General features: G+C 36.6%; 1 protein-coding gene across 1 annotated transcript in view; it reads left to right on the forward strand.

The window, feature by feature from the left end:
- Positions 1–20,069, forward strand: part of LOC140239785 (uncharacterized) — a 44,010-nt gene extending 23,941 nt beyond the window's left edge. The window contains exons 7-9 of the mRNA XM_072319608.1: positions 6,233–6,421; positions 12,332–12,427; positions 19,757–20,069. Coding sequence (XP_072175709.1) covers positions 6,233–6,421; positions 12,332–12,427; positions 19,757–19,949 — 478 coding nt within the window. The 3' untranslated portion in view covers positions 19,950–20,069. The remainder of the gene's footprint in view (positions 1–6,232; positions 6,422–12,331; positions 12,428–19,756) is intronic.
- Positions 20,070–21,356: the final 1,287 nt, after the last annotated feature.

The raw sequence follows: 21,356 nt of genomic DNA on the forward strand, positions 1-21,356 counted from the left end.
CCTCATTCAATTTTCCATTTACATCATTCATATCAATTTCTTTTGTACCTTTAGGAAATGTATGAAAAATATTTGAATCGTCAGCGAATAGTCTAAACTGAAAATAGTTACATGAGCTAGGTAAGTCATTGATGTATAATAGAAACAGTGTGGGTCCTAGCACTGATCCTTGTGGTACTCCACATGTTATCGTTCTACTACTGGATACTTCATTCTTGTAGCACAATACCTGCGATCGGTTTGAGAGGTAATTTTGGAACCACTGCAACACAATACCTCTTATGCCATAATATTCTAATTTCGCTGAAAGAATGCGATGATTGATTGTGTCAAACGCCTTTTTGAAATCTATAAATATACCAAGGGTTATTTCACCTTTATCATTTGAATGTATTAATGTATTAACCAAATTGATTAATGATAATTTTGTACTGTATTTCTTACAAAATCCATACTTGTCCATTAGACGACCATTGACTAATTTCTCAAAAATATTTGCAATTACTGGCAGAACCGAAATAGGTCTGTAATTACCTGGGTCATCCTTGGAACCTTTCTTGAACAAAGGCGTCACTTGTGCAATCTTAAGTGCATCTGGGAATTGGCCCATTTCCAATGACAAATTAAAGATATAAGTCAATGGGGAAACAATATATGATGCTGCGTCCTTGATTAATCTTATTGACAAATTATCATAACCATGAGACTTTGTAGCATCAAGAGCATATACAATATCCATAATTTTTTCTTCTCTTATAGGTTTCCAAGCCAAAGACTTTGTGTTTCTGGCACCCAAATAATCTTGAAAACAACTATTAGGAGGCCCATTTGGTATTTGTTCTGCCAAATTTGACCCAACAGTGACAAAGTAGTTATTGAGTTCTTGGGCTATTTCATTTTCAGAAGATACAACTTTATCAATTCCACCTTGATTAATAGTTAACTTTTCTATATCCAAATGCTTATTCTTACCCTTTCTACCAATTAACTCATTAACAGTATCCCAGGTCTTTGTCATGTTACTTTTATTACGATTAAAAGAATTGCAATAATATAATCTCTTTGCATTTTTAATGACTGTTACCAAAGTGTTTCGATACCTTTTATACTTGTTTCCGTATTCGTCACTAAAATTTGAAGACCTGTAGTTTTTGTATAAGTTGTGCTTCTTCTTGATGGATTTAAGAATCGCTGATGTGATCCAAGGTTTCTTTGGGCTGTTCTTTTTGTGGGATACATTATATTCTATTGTAGGTGCATGCTTATCACATATTTTCTCAAACATATCATGAAAAACTTTATAAGCTGTGTTTACATTGTCGTATCTAGATACATGTGCCCATTCAGTTTTCCCTAGATCCACGTGAAATGACTGGGCATTAAATGACTTGTAGGATCGGGCAAATTTCTGCACAAAGACATTCGTATTTTTGTTCCCATTTTCAAAAATTACAAAAATTGGAAAATGATCTGACACATCTGTCTCAATGACACCTGAATGAATTGTATGACTGTACACATTAGTATAAATATGATCAATAATAGACGACGTAGAATCTGTCACCCTTGTGGGTGACGAGATAATCTGTTGCACTCCTGTACTCTCTACCATACTCAGATAATCATATACCTTTTGATTATTCGTTTGAGATATATCTATGTTGAAATCACCAAGAAGTACAATGCCTGTTTTTCCAACATTAAGTTCCTCTAAAACATTAAGCAAACTATTTCGAAATTGTTCAACATCAGTATTTGGTTTTCTATAAATTATTCCTATCACAGTTTTATCAAAACAATTCTGATTTATCCTCAACCAAAGACTTTCCGTGTGTTCAACATAATAATTCAATGTAACATAGTTAAGCATCTTATGAATATAAGCTCCTACTCCTCCACCCCTCTCCTTTCCCTGGCGGCAATTGACCTCCAAAACATAATCCTGTAGTGGTAATGTGTTAACATTACATGTACTAACGTTCCAAACTTCAGAAAGTGCAATAATATCAAACTTGAATTTAAGGCTGTGATCATACAATAATTGCAGTCCACTTATATTTCTATTTAAAGACCTAACATTGACATGAGTGATACTAAGAGAGTTCTCATTTATTTTATTTATTTCATTATCAAAATCACTGGGACATAATTTGTATTCATGGCAGCCTGATATAATTTTTACTATTTCCCTAGGGAAATAGTTGGACTAGGATTTTCATGGTGGAAATATGTTTGTCACTTTCAATGCCCTCGAATGATCAGAGGACAAGAAATAATTTATGAGTGATATAATTCATATTATGCAGATAGAATTAAACGTTCTGAACAATCTCACTGTAAATATACATGTATTACATATAAAAATATTCTTACAAGAATACTGCATTATGAAAAAAAGAAGTATTAGGCAGATCAGACATCTCTTTTTTATGCCCATGCCATGAAGTGTTTGCAGAGGCATTATGTTTTCGGGTTGTCCGTCCTTCCATCCATCTGTCCTTCCGTCCGTCTGTCCTTTCGTCTGTCCTTCCATCCATCCATAATCAATTTTGTGGACAGTGCAACTCAAAAACCGTTTGAGGTATCCTGCTGAAACTTGGCATATATATGAGTGGGTGAAGTTGTGCCTATCAAATTTTGGGTGCACATGCTCAAGGTCAAAGGTCAAGGTCAAGTACTCAAAATTTAACTGTTTCCCCATATCTATGAAATGCCTGTACTGTTGGATATTTTCTTTAAACTTAGTGCATACATGTACATACTTGGCCATGAAGTCAAAGGTCACATGAATTTTTTTTTTCTCCATATCACACATTGGTCTATTCAAAGTTTATATCTTCATGGAACTTAGTACATATGTATAGGCTCTATGCATGTACTGACAGGCAGTGATTATCTAGGGAATTTTGAGGACATCCGGTTAAAAGGCAGGGGTCAAAGGTCAAGGTCAACTCCTCAAAATTTCACTATTTCCCTCATATCTATGCAATGCCTGCAGGATTTTTTTTTTTTTTAACTTAGTGTTTACATGAATTACCCAATAGAGATTCTCTGGAAAGTTTTTTTTTTTTTTTTTTTTTACCAAAAGGTCAAAGGTCAAGTGAAAATACTTAATTTTACTTCTTCCTCCATATCTCAGAAGTGGCTGAAGGTACAGTGTGTCATCATGTAACTTACAATGTAGTGCATATTTATGCATGTTCTGCCTGACAGTGATTCTCTTGGGAATTTTACGGTCAGAGGTCAAGGGTCAAAGGCCAGGTTAAAATGCGAAAATTTCACTCTTTATGTAATGCTAACATTACACTTTTTCTCTACGCCTTGAAAATTACTCAATGCATAAACTTGAAAAAGGGTCAAAAGTCCAGTAAAAATCCTCAAATCCCCAAATGCCTTCTTAGGGTTCGAAATTAGCGATGGTCCGCTGGCCATTGGCCACCCGAAATCACGTCGGACTAGCTAGAAATCATAAAATTCTGAAGTTACTAGTCCGTCTGGCTAGCCAAAATATTGCTTCAGTGTCAAAATTGATTCCAAGTAGTCCGCCTGGCTAGATTTAAAAAAAGTTAAGTGCGATCCCTGTTGGTAATCTCCCTTAGACGTATAGCCCTTCATCCAATGAAACCTAGCTCAAGGAAAGTGAACATTCAACACATTTGTGACAAACATGTCATTTTAATCAATTGCCAATTATTTGAGACTGTCATTACACATTTTAAAACAAGACATACAGCGTGTGTACCATAGACCCATTTGGAGAACCATGCATTATGGCGGAGGCATACCAGTCGCCATAGCAACATTTCTAGTTAAGCACGACGTGAGTAAGACTTGGAAAATGATAAATAGTGCTATTAATAAAGATAATGATAAATCTCATGTAGCAAGAGTTGGAATAGATGATAAGAAAATAACAGACTCTGTGTAGATAGCTTATGCATTTAACCTTCATTTTTCTCAGACTGGACATGATCTCGCCAAAATCACCCAATTCTAATTCATTCTTTATTGATCCGATTATTAGTTACGAGGTAAAAGATATTATGTGTTTGGAAAGTGAAAGAAGTTCTGGACCTGATTTTAATGATAATGTTATTTTGAAAAATATAAATGAGAATACTGTTAAACCTTTAACTTATTGTTAATTATGTCATTAACTTGTGGTGTTGTTCCATCATGAATGCAAATTTGCTAAAGTATATGTAAGTCCAATATTTAAGAAAGCTAATAAAGAATATATTATTTTGTAATTATAGACCCATTTCATTGTTGTTATCATTTTCTAAAGTGTTAGAAAAAGTTGTTTATTCAAAACTCCTTAAATTTCTGAATTGTTATGATATCATTTCCAATTCACGATTCGGTTTTCGTAAAGCACATAGCACTTCTCAAGCAATTCTCTCCTTTTAACCAAAGCTGTTGATAGGGCGCATCACACAGTGGGTATCTTCCTGGACCTCCTTTGATGCCATTGATCATAAAATATTACTTCATGAATTATGTCACTATGGTATTCATGATAAGGCCTTGGAGTGGTTCAGGAGCTCCCTTACGGATTGCAAACAGTACATTTCATTATCTGGTCAAAACACCTGCAACCATTCTGTCAACTGTGGCGTTCCTCAGAGTAGTTTAATAGGACCTCTTTTATTCATTCTGTACATAAATGATATAACAAATTCTTCTAATATTTTGTCTTTTGTACTGTTTCCTGATGACTCAAATGTATATTTCTTTCCCATTCAGATCCTCACATTCAGGTTAATGTGTTAAATTCTGAACTTCAAAAAAATTTATGTTGGATAAGGTCAAACAAGTCTTTATAGGATGAATAGGGAAAAAAGGAAATATACTATAGGAAAAAAAGATCCCAAAATTTCACCAAAAGTGTGCAGCAGATTGCTGAATTTCAGGTCTGAAGATGCAAAATCTCCCTGGTGTGGGAGGGGGAATACCCCCCCCCCACACCCTCACCTTGCTTGGTCGCTCTGCTCCCTCACACAGATCTTCCAGTTCCAAATCCACCCCCCCCCCACCAATCGTGGAAACAGATCGACACCGCTGTTTGAATGCTTATGCCAATAATTTAAAGAATAGTTTATTCAGTCCAATATCATGCCTTCTTCTCAGTTTGCTGTGAAGTTTGGTCACAGTTCATTTTTCCAAAGGTTTGTTATTCAAAAGGTTCATTAATCCAAAAATAGAGCACGGTTCTTTATTCCAAAAATGAGAAAAAGGTTTTATCATTCTAACGGTTTGTTAATTCAAACATGAAATATGGTTCTTAATTCTGAAGGCTCATTAACACACACATTCTTATCATTTGGGGAGATTAAAGACCCTTTGGAATAACAAGCCTTATTTCATTTTCGGATAAATGTGCTGTCAGAATAATGAACCTTATTTCATTTTTGGATTAACGAGCGTACAGAAAACGAACATTCGGAATAACGTCAGAAATGTTTGGATAATGACAAACCCTATTTTATTTTTGAATAAACAAACATCTAGGTATAGGAAATTTGTGTGTTGCAGAATAACAAACCTCCACAATAGTGAACATCATTTCATTTGTGATCAAGTTATCTTTGGAATAACAGCCATCACCAGGGAAATTCAGGTCTGTGGTGTGTCAGAAGGCATGCATTTCTTTGTAATTCTTATGATCAGGCTCGATTCAAATTGGCTAATTTTATAGGGCCAAGGAGGCCAACTGATTATATATGAACTTTGTTTGTTTGTTTTTTGTGGTTCTGCAGTTACCACCAACACATAATATCATGTCAAACATATGTCAAACATTTATCCCTATTATTGACACCATGACTGAATTGATTTTTTTTTTTTTTTTACTCCAAAGAGACAAAATTAAACACTTCTGAAGTGCTCCATCAATTCAGCGACTTCAGCTGTGCTCCTCTGAACCATGAACATTATCAAGGTAAAGATTTATGCAGAGCAACAACAATTACAGTCAGTTACGGGATTTGTTATGCTTGATTGCAGCTTCCTTTCCAAGAAAATCTGTCAAAAGATTGTGATGCAGGATGTCATGTGCTAATGTTTTTTGTTGGAAATTAATTTGCATGACGGCAGTGCTCTGTCATTTTCTCAGTGTGTCAGCCCTGACATCAATGGAGACACTCAGGAAATGAATCTTTGCGCTGGGATGTTCGTACCTCACAAAATGCTTTTATGAGCTTGTTTTCTGCATGCTTTCTCTTGTCCGTAGGTGCCAAGCCAGCTGTTTGTTGGTATCAACGCTGGTTGCCCTCATTCTCCAAAACAATCACAGCCTGTCAAATGCTGAGAATTTGGAGCGGATTATCGCTATGGCAACGGAGACAGGGAGAAAACTTCTCATTCATGAAGAGCACCGGCAGATGTTTAATGACTATTGCTCAACATCCAGTATTCAAAGGTAGAGTCATAGTTTCTTTCAGTGTCGCAGGATCTTGACCGCTCATATGCATGTGTGTCTACAGACTGCTGCTGTTAATGGAAATGGTGATGGTTATGGTGTGTGATCAATACATACAAACATACATGCTGTTGGGTTACAAAACCTCGTATCTCCAAAATGTTAAATGTTCAGGAGAGTGAAAAAAACATGGCAGCCAAAGCACAATAATAGATGGGATTACCTTTCCTTTGACGCGCCATGGTGGCTTCATTTTTGGGATGAGACAACTAGGACTTGGATAGGAGTTCACTTTAAACTGATTATCTGACATTTAATTAGAAAAAAAAAAAAGTGATTCTCACCAAACTTTGAAGCACAAGCTCTTGTCACCTCATCGATTATGATTGTGTGTATGTGTGTGTCTTTCCAACAGCCAGTCTGTAGTATTGAGTCACTGTCATGCTATTTCTTTCACATTATTGCCACTTTCTTTCTTTTTTCAATATTATGCTTGTCATCTTTCTTGTGATGAAAATCTACTGCACCTAATCTTCTCTACCAAGAGATGATTTACAATGTAGTTACACTTCTTGGAAGTGATTCTGGATGAAATATCAAGAGCCTTGTACCTTCTTGTGTATATTGAAAAAGCGTTTTTGGTGATAAGCACAATCAGGGTATGCAATCATGACTTTCTCACTTTAAAAAATTGTAACTTCTAAAAGAATGCACCAACTGACTTCAAAATTCACATGCAGCATGCTAAGACATCAGTAATCACATGTGGTAAGACAATAGCTAATTTCTTCTCATTTATTGTTAATTATTAAAGATTAATTACCAAAAAGTCCCCCAAAACCCACGTAATGCGTCAAAAAAAGCGTTTTACAACTTATGTAAAATCAAGATTTGAGGTCCATATTTTAAGTCTATCCCTATGTGTTTGGTATCAAATTAATGGATTTTTTCCTGGCATTGCTTGCATGCAATAAAAAACAGTGGTTCTTTCAGCTGGAGAAAGTTATAAGGTCTGAAGTCCCATCCTGGTAGGAGTGTAATGCTGGCTTATTTTTGTGACATTGTGACCTTTTAACCCATGCTGTACAGCTATACATGGAGAAACAGCTTATTTTTCTGCTTTTCCTGAGAGTACTGGAGACACACTACGATATGGTGCGCTGTTTGCCAATAAATTTTCAGCCAGTTTTGAGTTTTGAGCCATTTTCAAATGCTGAGTAAGATAAGTGCAGCCGTTTTTCAGTATTTTCAGTGAGGTATATCCTAATTTGACTACTTTAAAGAATCTTTCTCCCTTATTGAATATCCTTTTTTTTTTAACCATGAATTGTACATATGTAGAAATCTATTGTGTGAAAATTTTAGCAAATTTGAGCAATAGGAACTTATTTTTTTATATTTTTACAAATTGCTGAGCATAAAAAAGTGTGATACACGCCCATGTTATACTGCATGAAGGTCATATGATAAATGTTCAGTGTTCATATTTCAATGCTTGTTCAATTTCTAAAGATATCATAAGCAAAAACATAGTATTTTGGCTTAATATGTCATTGTTTGAGTGTCACAGCTTGGATATCAACTCAAGTCATCATAAATCTCACATTCATTCTTCTATCTGTGTTTACAAATATGAGAATTGATCCAAACACTGTGCGCACATTCAAGGTCAAACTGTACAGATAATTTTTTTAATGAAAAATATAATATCTTCCAAAGTACCAGCCCTAATTTCATAAAAATTTGTAATAATGGCCACTATATGTCTGTTACCTATTCCTGAAAGTTTCGCCTCTTCACTCTTTTGCAAAAGTGAAATATGATAAAATATGTAAAAGTGGTTTTATTTGAATTCAAAATAATGCCTACAAAATTGATCATCCATTTCGAGAAGTGAAAATATGAAATTCATTCATATTTTGTGATATGTCATGGCTATGTACTGGTGGTGAATGAAAGGGATATTTATCAGGAATATCTAACACCAATATCAGATGAAAAAACATTCTCCTTTTTTTTAATGAATTTTTCCAATATGTTAGTCATTTCAATGTAATTCGACACCCCTAATTTAAATGCTAATTTATGTGCAGTTTAATGCAAAATTTTGACTCTTTCTTTACATGAAATGATAATTTGAATACTCAGCTACAACAAACAACAAAAAAAAGCATTTTCACCAAGTTTTTTCATTTTTGCCCTGTTACACAATTGCATACCCTGATTGTGCTATTGACCTTTTGTGAAAATGTGTTTTGTTAGGACTGATGTAAAACATTTTATAATAAACAGAACACTTGCCAAGAATCTTATTTTGCAGATACCTCGAGTCAAAGTGTATTTTCCCTATACTTCTTTTGATCTTGTTTTACTGCGGGCATGTATTTTGAAAACAAATTTTCTGATTCTGTCGGATAAATTGCCTTAAGATGTCTGCCTCTTGACATTAATGTATATTTTCTATTATTTAAAGTGTGCACCCTGCAGTCAGTTTTAAACTTTAAAGTCTAGTGCAGTGACTGTATATTCTTTCTTTGTAATTTCTAGGTACTTCACAGTCCCAAGTACCGGTACTCTAAATGTATAATGAAGTATTCAACATTTACACAAAAGAAAACCTCAGCCCTCAAATGATGTTTGTTGAGATTCAACCAGTATCTCTCCAAGATGTGCTCATGGCAATTTTGTTTGAAATCAACTGAATAAATTTCCCTCGTATCCAGTTTGTATCTATTGTTTGAGAGATGTCTACCACCTTTGGTGAGGTATTGATTAGAAATATATTTTTAAAGTTGAAATACATTCAAAAGCTATTATGTTTTTGATTTGTATCCGTGGTATTATTGACTTGCAGTTACATTGTATATGAATGTGATGTGATGCACAATACCAATCTGTGTACATGTAGAGTGCTTGAAACTCCTGTCTTTTATGCTGATGCATTGTCAGTGTGCAATCAACAACACTTCAGTCCGTCACATAAAGTGTGTAAAGAATGAGAAGTATAACAGAAAAAAAAAAACAAAGGTGTACGACCTCCAGAAGCATCTTGACAGAGATTGAATTGGGGTAGAGTACCCATTTTCTCAAGGATGTCTAAACAGTAAAGTGACTGATGAAGAGATGAATTGCAGAACCAGTACATAACCCCTTTTACAAATGGATGTACATAATAGGACAGCCTGACCAGACTCTTTCTAGTGACATCTGGACTTTTAAGCAAGATTTGTGAGTTTCTTTCCTTTTTTTATGCCTCTGCCACAATGAGGCATTATTGTGTTTTCTAGTTATCTGTCTAGCAGTCCATCCTTCCTTTAATAATCTATCTTAAGAATGGCATAACTTCAGGTTCATTTGCACTCAAATGAAACTTGGCATGTATTTACAAAAAGAGTATGAGTGAACAAAGCTGCACCTATTTGCGCATGGTTACACACATTCAAGGCCAAAGGTTATAGGTCGAGGTCAAGTTCTAAAATGTCACTGTTTCCTCCATTTCTCCTGGATGCCTGAATGTATTTTCATGGAGTTTAGTATATAGCTATGTATCACCAGACAGGGTGCTACATAACTTTATTTGACCACTTGCCGGGTCGGGCAAGCAGATTTTCAAATTTACCGTGAAACACTAGCCCAAATATTAATTTTACTTGCCAGAAACGAAAGTCCAAAATATAAGAAAATAATATAGAAAATAATTTGTAAGCAAGGGCTTAATAAAACAATCATTTGATTGAACAGCACACATTGATTTGCGTGCTTAAAAACAGTGGAGTGATAAACTTGGTCCAATCAAGTGTTGCTGTTGCATTGCATTGGGGCTTCTTCATGTAAGTGTTGGAAAGTTGCTAAAATGAGATATAAAGTGTGCTGCATCACTAAACAGCCATTATCTTTGGGCTTTTGTACTGTTGACGTTGTGTTTTTGTTGGGGGGAATAAGTGAAAAAAGTGACTTCAAAATTTTTTGCTTGCCCAATTCGGGCAAGCATTTGTTCTCATTGCTAAAAAAAAAAAATACTAGCCCAAATTGGATTTTCACTTGCCCTGGGCAATCGGGCAAGTGCTTATGTAGCACCCTGCCAGATATGGCTTCTCCAAAAGAGTTTTGGGTCATTGGGTCAAAGTTTAAAGGTCAAATGTCAAAGGTCCAGTGAAAATTCTAAAATTTCACCTTTTTCTCTAAACCTCCCAAATTGCTGAAGATATCTTTACAAAACCTTTTCGATTTACATATTGCCTGACAATGATTCTCATGGTAATTTTTGAGTCATGAGGTCAAGGGTCATATTAAAATGCTAGAATTACACTTTTCTCCATACTTTATAAATGACTTGATGTACATCCTTAATTAAACTCTGTAAATGTGCATACATGATCACACAATGATTCTGTAGGGAAAGAATTTGGCCATGGGTCAAAGGACAAGGGAAAATGCTTAAATTTTGCTCTTTTTTCCATATCTTCAAAATTGCTAAAAGTACTGCTTTTGAAAATTGGTGTATATGTAGTACCAGATAGTGATTATTTGCCAGTCATATAAAACTGCCATCTCACATTGACAGTACTTGTACATACCACAGACCTGCTGGAAGAACATTTTAGCGGAGGCATACTAGTTGCCAAAGCAACATTTCTAGTCTAAAACTCTAGTCCAAAAGCTTCTAGTCTAAGAGCTTCGATTTTGATTTTTGTTCAAATTGGCACTGCCTACGTAAGTTGGTCATGCTATTTGTAGTAGCATGCAAACTATGACCTCTGTGTTAGTGAATTTTGCCTAATTTTCCTTCTTATGGCTAGAAGAAATAAAACTTACCTGTAACTTGCATTTGGTTTGCATTGATTAATTCTGATAAGCCTTTTGATGTGTTCCCCTAAGCCTTAAAGGACAAGTCGGTATTATACATGTGGGTTGAGTGAATGCAGCAATATTACTAGAACACATCAGTGAGAGTTTGAGTAAAATTGGACAATCCATTCAAAAGTTATGATTTTTTGAAGTTTGTGCTCAGTCACGTCTGGATGAGAAGATTACTATAGCTTGTGATGTCACATGTGTACAACGATATAAAGAACGAATAAAGAAAATTCAACATATTTTCACTTTTCTCGCATAACAAAAGAACACTAGACTTCTCTCTTTCAGAAAGCAGGGGGAATAATATTACCTTTAGCATATGCCAGTAATAAGTCGGAGAAATGTGCACTTTATTCAACAAGTGAAGTTTCGTGAAATTCTCTTTTTATTTTCTTTATATCGTTGTACGCATATGACATCATACACTGTAGTAGTCTTCTCACCCAGCAGTGACTACGCAGATACTTTAAAAATTCATAACTTTTGAACGGATTGTTTGATTTCCCCCAAACTTTCACTAATGTGTTCTACTGATATTGTTGCATTCACTCACTCCAGATGTATATGAAGGTGGACTTGTCCTTTAAGCCCAATGCTATGGGAAGAATCTTTTCACTTGTATTTCATTGTTATCTCATGTTTTAGCTCTTTCCCTTTGGCTATTTCTCTCCCCATTCCCTGAAGGAAGATAAGTGTGCATCATTTAGTATGTGTCAGTGTTATCCCTAAGAATTGTCTTTTTGTGTGTGCGTGTGTGTGTGTGCCGATAGGCTCCTACATGTATGTCTCCTCTGTTAAATCCCATGTTACTAGCCTTACATGCTGTAAAACCAGAAACATGTGGGGCATGAAACCTTTGTAAATTGAAGCCAACAGTCTTTTTTTGCGGTATGAAACTTTTGCAAATTGCCACTGACATCAATGTATTGTGTAGAAAACTTTCGTGTGCATATAACGAATCTTGCCTCCTCGCGAAATTTGCGGTAGTTTCATGCATGCAAAAGTCTTTGGTTTTACAGTATTCTTGCTGCGATCTGTTCCCTTTTCATGCAGTTTGTCATCTCTGCACCCCGAGAAACCAAGTCACACATTCAGACCTGTCGCTGCATGCCTTGCTGCACTGAGGGCATCCAGAAAGAAAGATTTCAGGTAGGTCCTGACACCCGTTTCAATGTGCAGAAATGTCTTCAGGTTGCAGCAGTCAATGATGCAAATAAAAAGCATGGTAGACATTCAGCAATCAATCAGTCAATGTTCATCATGAAGACAGTCAATCTTGCACAAGTATACATGTGCTGGAGGTTCCCAAGAACTTTTAGTTGCATATATTCAAGCAGAGTGGACCTACCTTGAGGATGTTGCCCCCAGAGATAGGCCAATGGTATTGAAGGGGAAATCCAGTCCAAATACATATAAGAAAGAGTAAAATATTACGAGTTCAACAGTACCATTTTGATCGAAATCAGGTGAAAAATAAGGAAGTTATGACATTTTGAAGTTTTGCTAATTTTTCAGGAAACAACTCGTGAACGGTCAATATGAATAATGCAAATGGCAAAGTGAACATGTCATCCCCTCACAACTTGCCATGTAGTTTGTGCATAAAGTTTTGAAATTTCCAGTTTTTCATTCAAATGCAGTTATGCCCGAGGCTCAAATCCTGGTATATCTAACAGATCACTATTCTGAAGTTATTCAACCAGGCATGACATCATGTTTCAGACTTTAATGACAGAAACATTGAATATTTGCTCTTTTTTTTTGGACACGATCAGTGAAAAGTTGTGAGGTAGACATGGTTAGTTCATTCATTTGCATACTCATATCCACTGTACAAGAACTGTTTTGCAGAAATTAGCAAAGCTTAAAAATGTCATAACTTCCTTCTTTTTCATCCGATTTCAGTCAGGCTTCATCCCCAAAGGATGAACTTCCTTCAATGACAGAACCAGTAGGTTAGGTTGTAAAAATGTGCAGTCATCCAACAAGTTCTTGAGATATGTATCATGTGTTCCTCATTTTGTGGTATTCATATAGGAGCATTCATTAGTCTCAATTATTTGCTTGATTTGTCTGATGTGGGAATATATCTCTTTAAAGGAGAAGTGGTTACAATCCATGTAAGTGATTAGTTCATGGTGTGTCATACTGTCTGGACTGTTGTGCATGCTTGTTGAGTGTTTTAGCGGAATGTTACCACAAGAGCATCTAAACAGAGGGATCGTTAGGATGTTGTTTCAGTAATGTCAGAGTAATTTTGGGGTAATTACCCTAGCTTGCTAGGGTAGAATTTGCCAAAAGTTTTTCATCCTGTGACAACATCTATGCAACATTTTTCATAAAGCAGCTTAACAGGCAGGGGTAAAAAAAAAAAAAGAATGTCTGGACAATGTCATGGTAACTGTGGTTCAAAAGGCTTTGTTAAAACGGGGCTATAGATACAATGAGTGTGGTTTATAAATGATCACAAAGGTGTAGTGAGTGTGGCTTATGTGTGATCACTACAGTATGTAGAAAAAAAAAATACCATCAGATTTTCACATTGATAACTCCCAATATGATTAAACTGTCTAAATGCTACTTCAGGGTTTTAAAACATAACATCTTAGCTCTACATGTATTTTGCAGAAATGCAGATTGCAGAAAACCCCACTCAATTTGGTTAAGCAGTCACAGAGAAATGTGGATTGTTCTAAAGGATGCCATGAGTCTGATTTTTGAAGTTTAGCACTCAGATGCTCTTTGAACTGCATATTAATGTGTGAACGCAATAGCCAGAACTTGGAGGGAAGAGATTCCCGACATGCTTTACAAAATTCCTTGTTTCTCTTTGAGCACTGAAGCAAATTGAATGGGATTTTCTGTAAGATCAATGACTCAATGAGTTATTGTATTTGAAATTTGAAATTGTATTTTAATTGATTCACTACTTTTAAAGTTATTGTGGAGGGTCCCATTGTATTTTTTTTTTTTTTTTTGAGGACATACGGTGTTAAAAGTGTGATATAAAGTGTGGCATTTGTGTTATCACTTAGGTGAGGTGCATGTGGCTTAACCCGTTGAGGATGGACTGATTTTGCTACAACATGCATTTCCCATGAACACCTGCCCAAGTATACTCGGGACTTGTCCTCAACGGGTTAAGTGTGACCGCTGAAGGTGTAATGAGTGTGGCTTACCGGTATGACCATGCGGGCATAATGAGTGTGGTTTAGATTAACCACGAAGGCTGTTTTCCGTGTGACTACTGAAGATGGGATAAAGGTGGTCAGTGTGTTCCTGTGGACAGTGTAATAGGTGGGGCTCTGTCTTTGTGACCAGTGAAGATGTGGGTGGGTGTGGCCCATGTGTGACAGCTGAAGATGTGTTGGATGTTACCTGTGTGGCTACTTGAAATGACAACGATCTTGCTTTATATGTGCATAATTTTCGCATTTATGCTTTTTGTATCCATATAATGTTCACATAATATCTTGGAGTAGTTTTGCATGTAATATGCTTTTCAAGTACCACAGACGGAAAAGGGTATTTTCGAGATCATGTTCACTTATTGTCATGGCAATATGCTGGGTTTTTTTTTTTTTTTTTCATTCTCATTAGAATTTTTGGGCATCTAATAAATAACCCTTCCCTTCATTCATTCCAATTTATTCTCTTACATCATCAATGTTAATCTTTGCTCCCGGGACAACTGGAAACTAGGTTTATCCATGTGGTGTTCCATACACATCTTCCCTTGTGATATTCTACTTAAAAAGTCCCTCTCTTCTTAGCATGTCTATTTCTGAAACATTCCATGAAAAGCATTTGCATACATCTTTGCCAGAGGGCAACATGTAGGATTAATGAAATTGCATTTGAAGAGGAGCAGAGATATACTCCACATTGTTTATAATGCACTTCTAGAGATTTTGTTTCTTTTGCTGAAAAGACATATATTGCAGCCCCAGGTAGATTAACGTCATATTAAATGCCATAATATTTCTTGTACATGTTCTAGTAACAGTAATAATGACGTAAAATAAACCATGTTGTTCCACCAAGAGTAGCAAGATGCCAGTTCATTTTGCTTCTGTTTCTTAAAGTCATACTTAAAGAGTGCTTAAAAAAACCCAAATATTTCTTCTGGCATTTGTGTTCAAAATAGAAAAGCCCAGTGTTTAATAAGCCTGCTTTGAACAGATCCAGGGGTTATCATTATTAGAAACATTGTGTGTATATATACTTTGTATGTTTTTGTGTTTTAAACTGTGTTCTTTGCTGAGTGATTGTGAAGGAATATTTGCTCTGTGAACTAATATGAGAGAATGCTAATATTGTATGCATTTTGTCCATCAATGTCTCTCATGTACCAGTATTTTGTCTGATATGTTTTGTATCTACAGCTTTTCTCCATATTACCATATGAATACTCCAAGCGGACTATTTGCTATTATTTCAGTCGTTATCTTGGTACCAATTTTCTCCATTAAAAAAAATCACGTATACAATATTTGTTATCATGGCTCGGTCTCATTCTGCTTTTAATGTGTAATTGTTATGCCTCCGCCACGAAGTGTCACCGTTTGAGGTATTTTAAAGCCCAAAGAAAGTTCTGGTACGCCTGCAAAAGTTGTCAAATTTTGCTCCAAAATGTGAACGTATGCCTAGGAAATGTGCGGAATAACGCTGTAATAACAAGATATTCGATGGGTAACGACGAAAATGGGAAATATTAACCAAAAACGTTCAGTCTCAGAACTTACCCGAACGGGGTCAGGCTAGACTCGGACTCGGGGATAACTCGGCCTCGCTTTGCTTGACGGCGGGATAATTGGTTGTCCCTCTGGATTGTACAGCGTTGTACTGTGCATATGGGAGCGGCCTGTATAAACTACATTGTAGCGTTCTGGCTACTCTTACTCGCAGTAATGGTCCGAGTTGTTACAACGCGCGCATCAAAAACCTCTTTGGCGCGCATGCAAAATTAGTGTGCGGCTCTCAAGCATCTCTAAGAACAATCAAAGATGCTTGATAAACAACAACAAAAACTTCAAAGACCGCGCGTCTCAGCAACTGAGAAGCGTCTTTGCTAGTAGGCTTGAGGACCGCGCGCTGTCCATTTGTTTTGTACAGGATTAGCACGCACTTTCCTGTCTGCTCATCAAGGCCTCGTTTGGTACCCGTAGTATAGAGTACTAACATGGCGATCACGAACTGTGTGTAAATTGTCTGAAATAGGGTCGAGTTTTCCCTGAGACCGAGTTAGTCTGGAGCCTTCTGGAATAAAAGTCGGTCTACCGACTTTTATTATTTTTCTCAAAATACTCCAAAACGACTCATCATTCCGGCAAACCACGTCAGCCAGGTAAGTTTCTTTGTAGACTCTTTCGATATATTGCAAGCAAATGTGAAATGGTGCCAGACGGGTTCTCAGGCCCTTACCAGAACTTTGTTTTCACTTTAATGAAACTTGGCATGTGTATGTATGAGTGGGTGAAATTATGCCTATCAACTTTTGGGTGCACATGCTCAAGGTCAGAGGTCAAAAGGTCAAGGTCAAGTGCTCAAAATTTCACTATTTCCCCCATATCTATGCAATACTTGAAGGTATTTTCTTCAAACTTAGTGTATACATGTACTACCAAATGAAGATTCTCTAGACAGAGTTTTGGGTCATGAGGTCAAAGTTCAAAGTCAAAGGTCAAGTGAAAATGTTCAAATTTCATTTTTTTCTCCATATCTCGGAAGTGGTTCAAGGTATCTTTATGGAACTTAGTACATATGCATAATGATTACTGACTGGAAGTGAGTATCTAGGGAATATGGGGGTCATGGAGTCAAAGGTCAGGGGTCAAATGTCAAGATTAACTCCTCAAAATTTCACTTTTTCCCCTCATATTTATGCAATGCCTGCAGGTTTTCTCTTGAAACTTGATGTATACATGTATTACATGATAAAGATTCTCTTGGAAGTCTTTTGCCAAAAAGGTCAAAGGTCAAAATGTCAAAGGTCATGTGAAAGTGGTAAATTTCACTTCTTCCATATCTAGGAAGGGGCTCAAGGTATCATCATGAAACTTAGTACATATTTATGCATGTTTTGCCTGACAGTGATTCTCTTAGAAATATTAGGGTCATAGGGTCAAAGGTCAATGGTCAAAGGCCAGGTTAAAATGCTAACAATTTACTATTTAATACTGAAATTATACTTTTTCCTCCATCCCTTGAAAATTAGTCAATGCATATAAAACTTCAGAGTCAAAAGTCAAGTAAAAAATCATCAAATCCCCAAATACATGCTCTCTTGGAAAATACAGCCATTCATCCAATTAAACTTAGTTCAAGGAAAGCAAACATTCAACACATTTGTGACAATCATGTCATTTTAATATTTTCCTTATTATGTGAAACTGTTATCACACATTGTCAAGATGTACTATAGACCTCTTAGGAGAATCCTGCATTATGGCGGAGGCATACCAGTCGCCATAGCAACATTTCTAGTTTTTTATTTCAAGCTTGTAATAAGGAAACCACCTACTTTAAATTGCTTGCCATTAGTTTAACATCCTATAATTGACATTTTGAGAGTATCCCCTAATACGTGCAGCTCAGCTTGTCAATCAGGAGGGATGGGGATAATGATAGCTTGCAATGACATGTGAAGAGTTAAGATGGGTGGTGTGAGAGGCGGAGGAGTTCGGAAAAAGTTCTGTTTATGCAGCCTTAGGGCTTTTTTCAAGTGCATAGCAAAGAAGGAATTCAAACCGTGATTTGTGTTTACATGCATATGATTTATTGCGACCCTGGAAGCAAAGTTTCATTGGGTTTGTTATGCCTGATTTTTCTTTTTAATCATGTTTGTCTAAAAGGATTACATATTCAATATTTTATATGAAAAAAAAATAGTAAAGCTTTAAACTATATAAAAAAAAAGAAAAAAAGCGGACCGGCAGTTTTGGGCATTTCAGTGACTTATGGGTTGGAAATAGTCTGACATGATGAAGCATTGCTCACTCCTCTCTGTCATACATTTTTTATATTCTGACTGTGACGTTGCATGAGACCTTGCTAAAGGATTTAAAGTGATTTAACGTTATTTATTTCATCACTACTAGGTGTGGTATTGCTAGTTTGTGAATGAATTTCAAAATCATTGAAGTTGTGACTGAAATATTCTATTTTCATTTTAAAATACAAATTCAAAGCATTAAATGTCATGATTTTATCAAGGATAACACAGTATTTCCTTTTTCAGATGGTTTAAATGATACCAAAGATCCTATACTATGTAAGGTGATCAACTCTCCCGATTTTACACGGCCGCTGGTGAAACGGAAGTGGCTGCTGCCCGCTAGCATTGAGCGGGTATAATCGAACAAGCGTCAGACCAGTATCAGCCTTTTGCAAGGGCAGCTTGCTATAATTTGAGGACACGCACACAAAGAGCAGTGGACTCGCACACTCAGCGCGCGAGCGGCGAACTCCCTTTGCAAAAGGCTAATGTGAATGATGAAACACATTTCTTACTTTCTTGGATCTTTTGTACCGCTTTCAGTAACTCATGCATTTTTGGCCCGCTCCTGGTCCGAGCTCAATTAGCCCGCGCCAAGCATTAAAAATTGTAACTCACAGTAACTATAGCAGAGCCGCGCTACTTTTACGATGACCCATTCATAAACTCAGTCAAGTAAGGGATAACTGCCATGGTAACTGAACACCTCATGGACAGAGCGGAAGTGCATTTTCGCGCGATATTTGATGTGTGTGCCGCACACTTATGAACTGAGCGGCGTAAGCTGTGACCTTTGACCGTTAAAGGAATTTTGGCCCGTGCCTGGCGCTGCTATCGTTCATAAACTCTTTGATCAGTGCCAGGCCCGCGCCTGGTCCGCGCCTGGTGCTAGCTGCAGCAGCGCCAAAATAGTCCGCACCTGGCATGGGCCACTTTGGCCCCCACCCATTCATAAACTCAAAATTTTCGACTTGGTCCGTTCCTGGTCTGAGCCAGGAGGGTTACTGAAAGGGGTATTGGAAATCGAAATAATGATAAACCTGTTGATGGTTTACGATAGTGTAGCTATGGGTGCAGTTTAATGCACTGCACCAATTCTTAGATTTACTCATGATTCTTTGCAGAAAATTCCTTCTTTCTTGTCTTAGCTTGTTTTGGCCTCACACAAACATATTGGAAAAACCTGGAAACTTTACCCGCTAAATGCTAGTTGGTGCGCTCCTTCAAATTCCCACAATTCCAAGCGGCAGCATTTCACTTTTCGACTGAGAGTTGGCCATCTTATGGAGTGTAGGATCTTTGATGATACGTTTGACCCCATATGCCGAAAATTTAATGGCATATTGACATGTATGCATATATATATCTATATTATATATATATATATATATATATATATATATATATATATATATATATATATATATATACACATATATACATTTGGGTGTTTTTTTCCCAATAATGCTCTTTGTACTTAGGACGATACTGACACAGATTGTGATGCAGGGTGCAGACAGCACACACAACGCATGCGTAGCAGGAGCTGTACTTGGCTGCCACTTTGGCTTCAAGAGTCTGCCGCCCTCATGGGTCAGAGGTTTTCGAAAAGGCCACACTCCATGGCTGGATGTGAAGATCAATGCTCTGCTTGACATGATGGGGTTGCCTTGACAACTGGAAACTGGTAAAACTTTTGTTCAGCACGTGCAGTATGATGGTCAATACATGTACAGGTCTCTTCACTTTACGAAAAGTGCATACAGATTAGGGTACAAATGTCTGTCTATGTGTTGTGAGTTGGATTTTTAGTTTTACTTGTGTGTAATTTTTTTATTATGCTTTTGCCATGAAGTGTCACCAGAGGTATTATTTGTCTTTTTTTTTTCAGTAGTATTAGTGAATGATTCTCATTATTATGAACATTGTTATTTTCAAGGGATGTCTCACGTAATCACAGAGAATCCGGATAATCAAGGTTCTACTGTTGCTCAGCAGATGCAGATTCATCCGGTTTGTCAAATAAATGCATGAAAAATGTTGAGACATCGGAAGACATTTAATCCCTCCATCTAGTATGTAGAGGAGCCCTAGAGCATTACATCTTAATCGCATTGTAATGCATACATGGGGGGAGGGGGTTGCAATGATTCTGGTTTGAGCAGTAAGCAGTTAAACAATTCATGGATTACCTCATTGAGGAAATGGAAGTGCAGAATGAGCTATTACCAGAAAAAAAGTGCAATGAACAGAAAGCAATTATGACCTTCAGAGCACCCATAAGTAGATTATATTTTCTATGATAAGTGGTGGTAGATGTTGGCAGATTAATTTCACATTTCTGTCTTGAAGTGATGGACTGATCCATCATTCTTTTCACTACAACAGCAGCAGATAACCATATGATGTACCGATCACTTTCTTAATCCGTCATTGCAATTGGAATTAAAGGGATGGTACAGTATTGGTGGAGATTTGAATTGGGCTTTTAACTTTTTTGCGAGATACCAAGAAAACAATCATGATATAGTACAGAGCATACCATTTTAAGAGGATTTTAAGTTTATTTGATGAAAATCGGGTTTGGAATGACTGAAACATCCAAAAACAAAGTAAAACAAAGCGATCGTAATAAAGTGTGGGTCCCACACTTTATTAGAATCGCTCTTTTTGGATATCTCAGCCATTTCAAAACCAATTTTCGTCAAATAAACGTTGAAATCCTCATAGAATTACATGCTCTTTCATATTTCATAAGAGGTTTCTCATTATCTCACCAAAAATGTTAGAAACCTGAAATTAGGTCTCAACCAAAACTGTACGATCCCTTTAAGTTGTGCATTCTATCCAGACAGAACCTGTCTGTTTCTGCTGTGTGGCACATGGGAGATAAAGAATATCGGACATTTTAATTCCGTCATTAATTTCAGTCCATTACTTGGCAATAACATAATAGCATGGGGAGTCACTGGAGACTGCAAAGAGATCTTCAGAGGATGTTTAAAAGTATCTTGCACCACAGTACACTTAAAGGGAATACTGTGAAGAGACATTTTTTAGCCTGAATGTACGTATGTAGTG

The sequence above is a fragment of the Diadema setosum genome, chromosome 2 (assembly GCF_964275005.1).
Source record: "Diadema setosum chromosome 2, eeDiaSeto1, whole genome shotgun sequence".
Taxonomy (NCBI): domain Eukaryota; kingdom Metazoa; phylum Echinodermata; class Echinoidea; order Diadematoida; family Diadematidae; genus Diadema; species Diadema setosum.